Source organism: Procambarus clarkii, chromosome 90 (assembly GCF_040958095.1).
Source record: "Procambarus clarkii isolate CNS0578487 chromosome 90, FALCON_Pclarkii_2.0, whole genome shotgun sequence".
Classification (NCBI taxonomy): domain Eukaryota; kingdom Metazoa; phylum Arthropoda; class Malacostraca; order Decapoda; family Cambaridae; genus Procambarus; species Procambarus clarkii.
Window position 1 is genome coordinate 9,412,063 of NC_091239.1, and position 12,286 is coordinate 9,424,348.

Here is a 12,286-nt window from a genome sequence, read left to right on the forward strand (position 1 = left end):
ATGTTGCTATATTTTGTGCCCTCAACCCCAAACAAAATTTAATTTTGCCCCCAAGCACAACGCATGCTGCAGCTAGCAATTAAAAATTATGTGGAAAATATTGCTGCATTTGGTACAGGAGCATTAAAAAATAAACTAATTAATGAATATTATAATACCATATGACATACCTGCAACGGGCACATGTGAAGCATTTTTGGTGGTATGAATTACCAAGAGCAGAGACGACTTCTCCCTCTACATATAGTCCACATGTAGCACATCGTTGGCCAAAATTCTTCTGGTAACATTCGGTACAATAGTAGTCCTTCTCTCGTGTGAAGAAGCCTCCCTGTGCTAGTGACTTCTTGCAACCTAGAAAAATATGGTAAGGTAATAAAAAGGCAATACAACTAAAAACCCAAAATTGTCATATAGAAAAGAATAGAAACTTAAGAAACTTGACTGGTGTTATTTATGACCATTATAATATATCTATTGCACACCGTCAAGATGTACAATATTCCAAAGCTTCTGTTTTTTTAAATGACTTTTTATCTCTCTCGAGAAACTCAAGCAGCCTAAATGTCAAAGTTTAAATATATCAAACTAAACTAAATGTCAAACTAAATGCCTAGGGGACAAAACACATCTTCCAGCAGTGGTTCAAATAAAGTTTCTATCAAAGTGAATTTTGCAAAGAAAATGACCTTAAGCCCAGAGCATTGTTCATGCTCAATAATGTCCCAGGACACTCAAGAGAACTTAAATGCCCCCATAATTTAATACTGGCAATTACTTGGTGGTATTACTCCACTAAACTTTACCTCACAACCCAGCCCATCTTCCTGCCAGAAACACCCATTTTGCCTCTCAATGCTAAACGGTGACAATACTTGGAGTTGCACGATTCACTGGCGAGTACATTGTTTTAAATTACTGCATTTAATTACTGTATTTCATTCATTATTATTCATATGACTATACATATGTAGTTAGCAAATTATGCTTATCTGTATTATTAAGTAACCCAACATCTAATATTTTAGTTGTAGGTAATAAATTATATCAGGAAGACCTCTACATAAGTACTCTGACAAAATGCCTTAATATATTGTTTATTCAGTTAGTGCTTGTGTTTCCAGAAACACATCCTCCAGACTAAACATGGCATGCCTGTATAATATAAAGTCATCCAGAGCAGCAAACATTATTTTAATGTCTACAAAATAAGGTACTGCATATATATATTTACGAACAGAATCACAATTTGGTCATCAATCATTTAACATGACTGCAGCTGCTGGGGTGGATCTTAAGAAATAAACCTAAAGTGGTACACACAAGTAAGGGAATAACACCCATGACACAAGCTGCGTCGCAGACTCCATCATTACGTGATAAAACACCTACATTGCCACAGTATGCCAGCTGCCCTTGAGAACTTCTTGCCATTCCTGTTTTATATTGCGAGACATTCCACTACCTTTGCTATAACAATCAGCTAACTACATTATTAAACAGTACAAACACTGAATAAAGCATCTAAACTATTAGTTTAATATAAATAAAATTTTAATTAATGACACAATGATGAAGGATATACTGTATAATGAGAACTTTTAAAATAAGAGATGTCACAGCAGTGATGGTACTCCTCAAAGCCCTCTTGCTATCTTGTTCATTCCTCATGTCTCCTTTTCAAGACAGTCAAGATTGCAGAGCAGGAATGTGTGCAGAGATTCCTGAATGCACACATACAATTAGTGAAACATTTAAGCTAATGAGACCGACTCAAAGCACTCTTAGCTATACTCCTTGTACTCCTTGGAATAAACACAAGGAAGATCTCGTAATATACTCGTGTATGATATTGGAAGGTCAGGTTCCAAACCTGCACAACAAAATTGGAGCGAGATATGAAGGAAGTACAAAATAAATCCAATAAAAAGTCAAGGTGTCATAAGAACAATTAGAGAACACAGTGTAAACATAAGAGGCCTTCGATTCTTCATTCTAAAGCCAACAGTTTAGAGTTACTGTATTATTGTGAACCCCATACCCATCTTGCAGCAACAAAAATAAGAAATGTCACTGGACCAACAGTGGAAGTTTTTTGTTTTTAGTTATATATACAAGAATTCTTACGTTCTTGTAAGAACTTACAAGAAAGGCTACAAAGACGAAGAGTCCCAGGAAAGGCTGGCCACAGACCAGGTTGCAAGAGCAGAACACTCAAAATTGTCAACGGCTACACCTACACTCAATTCTTCTCTTCACCTAGCAAATGTTGTGGGTCACATCCTAGTTAAAGGCGAGCCAATGGCTACGAGGAATCACTAAGACGAGACATCCTGTCCTCAACAATGGTAAACTTTAAGTATCATCATTTCAAATACTGTATTGGCTCAGAATATTTAGATAAAACAGAGTTGGAAAACTGATCTAATATTTCATTTATGTGAAGAATATAAAAGGCTACAGAAATTGTGGATCAAAATAATTAGTGAAATACAAATACAGAGTAATGTAGGGGGAAAGAACGCAAGCACGACAGCACGACAGATGGTACACATGAGCCACATTCATCACCAGCAATAACTCTGCACCAGCAATTTGGTTTACAGCCCTAGCCAACTCACGCTAAGCACCTTTACCCAATTGGATATTCCAAAGAAGAGCTAACAACTCCCCACTTGTGCCTTAAAGAAGCTTATGAGTGCAGTTTAGTTTAAACTGACACAGCTACACCGAGTGGTATTCATACTCAAGAATGTGAGCGTAATGATAGTCAAGAATGTGAGCATAATGAGGCTCAAGAATGCCCTTGAACTATTTCTGTACACTGAAGGAATGTGACTACATACAGTAATTCCCTTTACATAAAATTGTAATTAATATTTGTAGCATTTATAAGGAATACAATAGAGTATACTACACTGAATACCAATTTTATATGCTAAGATATAAAGTCTGAAAAGTTTGACTATTAAACAAAAAAAAGACTGATCTACGAAAACAACGATAACTAACTTCAATAGCACTTACTGTGGCACTTAAAGCAGTTAATGTGGAAGTATTTCTCCTGGACTCGCAGCACTTCACCGGAGCACTTCTTGCCGCAAGACTCGCACAGTGTTTTCCCTGCAAGCATGTAATGATGTAGTCAGCAGATATGCAAGATAATTTGATAATGAAATTAAAACATGCACTTGTTTAATACATGAATTTTTTTTTTGTAATACTGCAAGATAGTTATAAATTAGTGATCACGTGAAACTGGCTAACACTAAAAATAATGTAATTTTTTTTAATAGTTTTTATTCACCATGAATATAACATTTCTTTATAAGGCACTAGGTAATTATAAGGTAAATACTACTCGTGCTTATTCCATGAACATACATAGAACACAATAACAAGCTTAGCTAACATAATTCATGTGTGAAATACCAGTTCTAAAGTAGAGAATAGTACTTTCATAACAAAATTACAGTACAGCACTAGGAAAAACTTTAAGCATAGCCTAAATTTGAGATACAGTAAACTATACAAAATTACACCCCATGTGTGTGGTACAGAAGCAACTTTAAAATATGTAGATGCCACAAAAGATTTGCCTGAACTAGAAATAATTTATGTGACAATACAGTCAATCACTGATGATTGTCATTCTCTTGCCCATTCTCCTATTTAGGTAGTACTTATAGTAACAATGAGGACAATTGTACATATATTGCAGCCCCAGATTGACATAAATGCAATTAGAAAGTAGAAATCGGCACTACTGAATTTGGGCAAACCGGAAAAGGTTTTGAATTTACTGTATGTTGCAAAGAAAACCTAAACCTAACTAAACCTTTCTAGGCGTAATACACACTATCTCAGGCCTAATATAGTACATATATATGTGCGATACTAGGCCTAGAAACTTTTTTTTTTTTTGGGGTGGGGGGAACTTTTATAAATTGAATAGCACCAAATTCTATTATCTAATTGCCTTTTATGTCAATATATGTACGATGGTGCACATAGTTGCAAAAAGTACTATCTTAACAGAAGGATGGGTTGCATTCTCAGTATACAAAACTCATGCACTAGAATTAACATTTAAATCTAACAAATTACTTTAGTGAATGGGCATCACTTTAGTTTCATAGCTTAAATTGTATGCAGTTCCTTACCAAGTTTCATTTCAATATCCAGATGAAATTTCATATTTCCCCAAGGATCTGTTATTCATGATGAATAATATGACATTACACATGTTTCTCAAGAATAAACACTGCAAAAATCATTAAAGATTCTGTCTACTGGAAAACTACAGTAGTGTAGGCTTAAGTCGTCTTTTTTTTCTGTATAGTACTCTTAAATTGCAGTGCTCCAAAGCAATACAGTATATAAATTAACAACACCAAATACAAATTAGTACCAAATAGCAGAATTGTAACAAGTTAAATAATTAACAAAGGTATAAATCTACATCAATATACTGTAGTACATGAAATACCCCTCCCCCCCAACAAAAATACGAGTTATTTATTTCATAATAACTTTTCATTGCCGCAGACAGTACACTGGACAATGGTGTATTTACTGAACACCAATCCACACTTTAACAGCAAATGTGGACTGCCTCGACCATTGTACATTTTCTTCTGATTTCACTTTCTCTTATGTTATTTGTAGCACTTATTTTTTGTTTATAATACTACTTACAGTCAATAGGCTCAATTTTAATTTAGGGACAACTGTTTATACAGATACTGTTATTTGATATTTCAAACACATGTTGGCTAAGTGAGGTTTTACACAACTTTATTATATGCAAAAAAGTGTTAGTGGTTTAAATTTACAGTAATTGATATTAAGCCATTGCTGCATTATGGTATTTTCCATGTTGTAAATTGTAGCAAATCAAAATTGTCACACTACTGTGGCTTGAAAAAATAAACACTAAACATAATAATAATATTGTTTAAGCAGCAGCACCATTCTGGTAGCTAGGATAAGCACCTTTTCTAAAGGCCCAACTGTACATTTCTCAACCCGCTTATGACAAACACATAATAACAGACACAACACCCTTGGGTAATTATGAATGAATTTACTTAGTTTAGGTTAGATTGTTAAGTTTGTTGTGGGTTAGTTTTATTTTGCTTATCATGTTTATCAAATTTAACATATCAATACTCAAGTTAAAAATTGAAGAAAATATTAAAAAAATACACAGTATTTGATTTGTTAACAGGCGCTTAAATTTTATTAATACTAATTATAAATACAGTACTGTAACGAAAAATAAACTTGGAAGTGGTGATTCCCATGAGTGTACATCCTCCCCTCCTTACGAGCACAGATTGTTTTTGTCAAAATACAACACCACTTCAAAAAACTTGAACTGACAGACAAGAAATCACTGACATTCAAAGGGTAGAAAACACTTGCATAAAGTTTTCATATACAGTACTTAGAACTGTCAGTTATATGTATGACAGCACAAAAACATCCTAGATCATATGACACTGCAATTGCCAAAATTAGATTGGAATATTGTTACTTATGGCAGGTAATGAATCTCTCAACAGTGAGTACTCCAACTGTAAACTCTGAACACGTGCTAAAATACTATTCAACATTATATTAGTGAATGCCATTATCAATGAATCTAGACCAAATAGACGAGATTCTTTGAACTTTCTAATTACTGTATTTCATTCAATAATGATTATTGGAAGATATAATCTATCCCCCCCCCCAAGTTTGCTTGGGGATAGTGCTCGTAAATGAAATAAAATGGGTCCATTGTCTTCAGTTTACTAATTCTATGCATGACTATCCCTCGAGATGGACATGGAGAGTTTGCAATTCCTAAAATAATAATAATATAAATAACAGTGTAGCAGTACACTACGTAAAAAAATGGCAACTGGTGATTACGTACACGGGCCTATATACTAAAAACATATACATACACATACATATATAATAAAATGTGTTTGTGCATGCTGGAGGCATGAACCCTAGAAGCTTGGCAACCCTCCAATGCCAGTGACCAAGCTTCTTGCCAATAAAAGCAGGCTACAGCTGATAGTAATGTTTACATAATAAACTACTACAAACCTAGTTTCTTATTAAATAAATACTACTTACAGACTGTTTTGCCAATTTTGTTTGAATCAAAATGAAATACCTTTGCTTAGCTTGTTTGAATTCACAGGCCGTGTGTAAATCAAGTTTTATGCAAAATTACAAATACTTCCTTAATCATTGTAATCTGATTATTTATATCAAAATATAGATTATTATTGATTATTATTGCGAAAACTGGCTTTGACTGTAATGCCACTACCTACTACCCGACCTCTCTGGACAAGATATATATTTCACTTATTAAGTGTTATCAGAGTTTGGTGTTAAAAGAAATGAATCACCAACTTGTATGTTAGGCGTTCCATTAAATTTATACCATTTGTGCTTCTCCTTGAACCGTGACATTTAAATTCGAGATATCCAAAATAATGTATCGCCCAATAACTTAAATTTTATACTGAAATATTTCAAGAGTTACTTTTAAAACTTCACAACCAAACACATGTTAAACTCTATACGTTTATCTAAGAAGCTGAATGATTGACTTTAATTAATAGTATTTCCGGCAGTTTTGTTTTAATGAGGTCATGTTCACACTTTTGTTTAGCTATCAAACTGTAAGTCAAACCAAAGGAATAGGGCTGTCACCCAACAGAACCATCCTAAACAATGAAGCATTCATTCTTAGCCTCTTCCCTATACTTTAGCCAGAAGAGAAGTTTCGCATATGCTAAACTCTACTACTTTTCTAGTCGTTGAAGAATGCATTTCCCCGGCACCCGAGGCCAACAAGTTCTACCGTTACCTCCTCGTGGTGCTGTCTGGGGTCATACAAACAACGGAAATTGCAATGAGCTATAAATATACACAAAGGGATGAGGCAGCTCAAGCTCTTCTCACCCGGTTCAGTAACTAACAACGGAAGCAACCCGCTCAACACACGCCCAAATATGCAACATGCACTTGGTGATGCATCATCTAACAGGTTTCGGTACCTAGCCCCAAGCCTAAATCCTAACACAGAAAACACGTTAGGACTATTCAATAAGATTATCTCTAAGAAAGCAATGATGCTATTAATATTGGGTATACGTTGATTGGAATACAATTCATTCCAATCAACGTATATCACCGTAGTATTAACAAATACACGTGCTAATCGAAAAACTGGCAGGGAATTCAGCTCTTCACAACATGACAATAAAAAATTAAATGTAACGATGTAATGGGAGGCCAAATATGACGGCAAACCAAAGTTACACATTAAGCAAAAGCGCAAAACACGATATATTTTAAACAGGATCACGACTGAAAGAATTCATATCGGTAATAAAGTTATTTAACCAGTTATGCAACTTTACTTTTTGCAAGAAATTCTTTTCAGAGGAGAAATGACCCGAGGAGAACATTACTTCAGAGAGCATGGCTAAAGAACGATCGAATCTCCAAGACATATACCGAGCGATACGGTCGCTCATATACACAGACTTGTGAAGCACTTGCATCTATAAGGGTTGTTGATTTGTGGAACCAATTACCACGTAACGTGGTGGAGGTAGGGTCCCTCGATTGTTTCAAGCGTGGGTTGGACATGTATATGAGTGGGATTGGGTGGTTATAGATAGGAGCTGCCTCGTATGGGCCAATAGGCCTTCTGCAGTTACCTTTGTTCTTATGTAAGTCTCGAGGGAGGGGGGGACACAGCCGAAGCTCAACCCCAGCAAGCACAACTAGGTGAGTACCTACACACGTACACGTACGTACGTACGTACGTACACACACACACACACACACACACACACAGGAGAGGTATGTGACAAGAGTCTCTCAACAGCCGTGTGACTAGTCTATTAACCCTTGCAATTATCTCCTAATTGGTTAACAGCGGGGAGAAATCAACACGCGCTCCGCCATCGGGCGCATGCTAGTCCACATGGGAATGTGTGCTCATGCCTGGCTGGGTTTGTCGGGGAACGAGCTCCAGTTCCTGGGACCCGTACTTTTAGCTTCAAGTTGTGTGATATAATGACTCAATCGAGGATAGGAGTTCGATCCCCGGAACAGGATTGGTTGGATACGTTTCCTTTCATATGATGCCTTTCTTCACATAAGAAGGGTGAAGAAGAATGCACTTCTTCACCTATTTACCTAACAGTAAATAGTTAGGCAACTGTTAGGGAGTTAGTCAACTGTTGTGGGTTGCATCTTGAAGGTCAATATTTGACCTGTGGGGACGATGATTTAGATTCAGCCTCTCAGAATAAAAAATGTTCCAAGTAGCACGGGCTATTGTGAGTCCGTAATCCTGTGGGGTACCTCGGTAAGCCTTAAGTACAGGCTTCCTATCCTCCGACAAGGGAATTCAAACTGTGAAAGAAGATAACCTCAATCTCATCTTCTGGCGTTTTCCACTCATCCACTAAACGCACGCTGGGGAAAAAAACCTTATATTCTTAAGGCTCTTCTGTATAGTTTGTTCTAATTTCCATCTGTGCAATTTCCCTTTACTGCTCATCATACAAGAACACAAAAATCAAGATAACTGCAGAAAGCCTTATACGATGGAGCTCCTATTTATATCCACCCAAATTCATTCATTCATTCATATCACTCAAACTCATATCAAACAAATCGTTTTAGTCCATTGTACAAGTCTCTTAAGTACAATCTAAGCCTCAGTCAAGTCTTGTCTGACTTTTCTATTTTTCAAACATCTAGTGTAAACTTTTATTAGTCTGCCCTTGTTACTCAAACCACTTAAGGACCATACTTACGGCTTTTTTTTTTTGGTAAACATGTGGATATGGGACTACACTACAAACTCCTGATAACAGGCTATTAGTTTTCCCTTTCCGTAGCTGATGGCAAGCCTCACCCTACTAATTTCTCTGGAACACGACCCGCCAATCAGTTAACAACCAGGTCCCCTATTACCGGGTAGATAGGGACGAACATTTAAGGATTGCAGCCGAATCAATACTCCTTGTCCAGAGCTCAAACCCAAACCAAATCGCTTGCGAGGCTCGAGACGACTGCGCTACGCTGGATACTGGTACTACATACCCTCTCTAGCACAGCCCCTCTCCTGTGCTAGGTAAGTCCATCACGGTGTCATCATAGCCCGTGCTACTTGGCACTTTTTGTTCCGAGTAGCTGAATCTTAGAACAACAACAACGTAACACACTACGTGTCCAGTTCCTACCCTCAGGAGACACTTCAGCTTCGACACAGCAGACAGCCAGGCTCTGGCCGCATCGAGCTTCCACGCTCTCGTCCCACATGGAGCTCTTCGACTCCGCCCGCATTCAGAGCCCCACGCTCTATGACTCACCCCGCATCCGAGCTCTCTACCCCCCAGCTTCACTCAGCTCTCACCCTGCTCCAGGCTTCGTCTCAACTTCTACGACACTTTACTACACTGCTCACAAACCGACTGCTGTAACGAAGACTACTAAATACAAAATAAAAAATCCACTAAACTGTTTAATCAACCAAACATGTACACGTAATCTTACGTTACACCTCTCTCGTCTCCTTTCTTGAGAGTACGTTTTTTTTTTTATTCAGCTATTCAGAACAAAAAGTTCCAAGCAGCACGGGCTATGGTGAGCCCGTCGTACTCACCTGACACAGATGTGCTGGCTGAGAGTACATTTTTAGTACTTTAAGAATGTCCCAATAACTCGGGTGCGTTACTGTGTCTCTGCGTGTTGTACACGTTCTCTGTAATCCCTCTATTGAGAAATTCCTCCTGCTTTGAATGGGCAAGTGAATTTGAAAGTAGGAACATTGTGGTGGAGTCCCTGGATTTGAAGATTCTCACAATAAACCCTATCGTTTTCCTGGCTGATGCTATGTTTGCTGTGTTTTGTTCAATGAAAGTCTGACATCATTATTCCTAGATCATTAACATCACGTTTTCCTTCTATGAGATCTGATTTGTAGGACTCCGCTTGGTATATCCCTCCAATGTTACTTTTCCTCTTTCATTGTTACTTGTCGGCATGTCCTCCTTTCATCCTGTTAAGTACTCTCAGCTAGTGTGTGGTCTGGTCTCAACTTCTAGTGTGCGGTCTGGTCAACATACTCTCAGCTACACCAGTTTTTTCCTAGTTTACGAATTAGTATGGAACAAAGTTGACACTTGCCATCCAAGAATATTACGTTCAATCTTCCTTCATTTTATTGCTAAATTTTCGTATCCTGTTATAACATTTTAGTAGAGCCCTCAAACAGGAAAGATTTGCACCGTTACATTACAACTGCACTGGTTCCTGGCCCATTTAGGGTAGGGTTCTAGAACATCTGCATTTTATATTAATATATGGAATCTGGTCTCCACCACTTTACTCGATAGACATTTACTATTCTATTCTGGTACTAAAAACATATGACATCCCTGTGGCTCTTCTAGGCACAAAATTTACACTTGCCTTACATTTTCCATGCTCCCCATTTTAACCATACTGTTCCTGTGTTTCATGTCAATTTCCCTGAATATTTAGTATGTCGTAATCATGTGTCTGGTGTGTGTCTTCTTGCAGAGGGTGCGAGCGAGACAGAGCACAATAGACCCCATACTGAACGCTGTTCAGAGGCATGAACACAGCTGGCTAGTGTCTGATGTAGCTTAAAAGGTGAGGGGGGGGGGATATTGTAGTCACAATACGGACATGAACGAAGGCATGCTCGCTCCCTCACAGGCATACAATACAAGCTAGGGTTGGGGGAGAGTATTTATGATGTAAGCCCTGGGCGTCACCCAGGGTAAGGGACGCCCGCTACCCAACACCAAAATAAACCATACTGTTGCAGAAGCGGCGGCGGGCAGGGACGCGGAGGGGCGTGGTGCGGAGGAACATGTGAGGTCGCAGACATAGAAGCTGTTAAAAATAACAATATGGAAGTAAATAAATATGTTTGAAGTTATGCATTGGAAGTTAAGGTCGTTAAGGAGAAGGGGATACAGTGAAAGAATAATGCAGGGTGGGAGCAAATGATAAGTAAAAACACAGGTAAGAGGATGGGTAGATGAAGGAGGAGCACAAGTGGTATTCTGAGAGGTGCGCTCTACTTCGCAATGTGTATTCACCGAGTTTACTTTTGCAGCGAACTCCAAGCCTCAAAAGAAACTTGACGGTAGTGCTTGTCTTGACAACCAACAAGGTTGACAGGCCTCAGAGCCGACAACTCAGTTAAGGAGGGAGTGAGAACAGCAGCAATGCGTCAAGAACGGCGTCTCCGTGGCGGGATCAATGAAGCGGTTTCAGGTTAGTGACATTCTAACACGAGATCACTTATTATTCATATGTCCTCGGTACACACACTGCTACAGTGACATATGTCACACAACACACCATTGTGTCACAACACACCATTGTGTCACTCCCCGGAGGACGGTAATTAACTGTACGATTACGATAACTGGTTTACAATTTAGTCCATTGCCATAGGCTACCTTTTACCCTGATTGTGGCTGAGGCTACCTTTTACCTTGATTGTGGCTTATACCTTAGGCCTACAGTTGAATATATATTTTTACGAATTTGTTGTTCTTGCTCATGCACCCATCTGCTAGGTTCTTCGTTAATTAACACATTAACACCCCCCACGCTTCGCGAGCGATTTGGTAACGTTCGTATCCTAGCCGCGGAGGATTGACTAAGCGCCAATCCTTTACTGTACGCCTCTGCTCACCCAGCTGTGAATGGGTACCTGGTTGTTAAACGATTTAGTGGGTCTTCAGGAGAAAACTAAGATTACGGACCTGCCCGAAACGCTGTGCGTGCTAGTGGCTGTACAAGAATGTAAGAACTCTTGTATATATAAATAAAAAAAAAAGGTTTAGGCTCCGATTAAAACTAATTGGCATTCGTTCGGCCACAAAGTAAGGCAGTGGATTCTCTGTAGACGACTTGGTATACGGATCTAGCCTGCGGCTTTCGGGCGAATTCTTAACCCAGACGCCACTCATCACACCCCCAGACCCCACTTTTGTTCAGAAATTACGGGCGGCCATGACACGTAACCTGGCGCACAGGTTAAAACTAATTGGAACCTCGAACCTACGATCACTGAAGCGGATGACTGGAATTCTACCGACCTTTTAATTCCAACCAAGTCGATAAGCTGGTAATAATGACCTAAAAAAATAGGGTCTATCCTCCAATGATAAGCCTATTAAAGCATTTGTAGTCCCTACACTAAACAGAA

At 38.5% G+C, this 12,286-nt stretch overlaps 1 protein-coding gene across 18 annotated transcripts in view; it reads right to left on the reverse strand.

Annotated features, from left to right (window-relative positions):
* The window catches only part of LOC123746519 (actin-binding LIM protein 2), a 284,312-nt gene that overhangs the window by 76,837 nt on the left and 195,189 nt on the right, over nt 1-12,286 (reverse strand). For 17 of the 18 annotated variants that reach the window (XM_045728060.2, XM_045728064.2, XM_069318320.1 and 14 more), the window contains 2 exons: nt 3,028-3,123; nt 171-354 (listed from right to left, as the gene is read on the reverse strand). In XM_045728060.2, the coding sequence (XP_045584016.1) occupies nt 171-354; nt 3,028-3,123 (280 nt within the window). Of the gene's footprint in view, nt 1-170; nt 355-3,027; nt 3,124-4,163; nt 4,213-12,286 lie in introns of those variants that run through there. The other variant, XM_045728063.2, reaches the window with a different exon arrangement.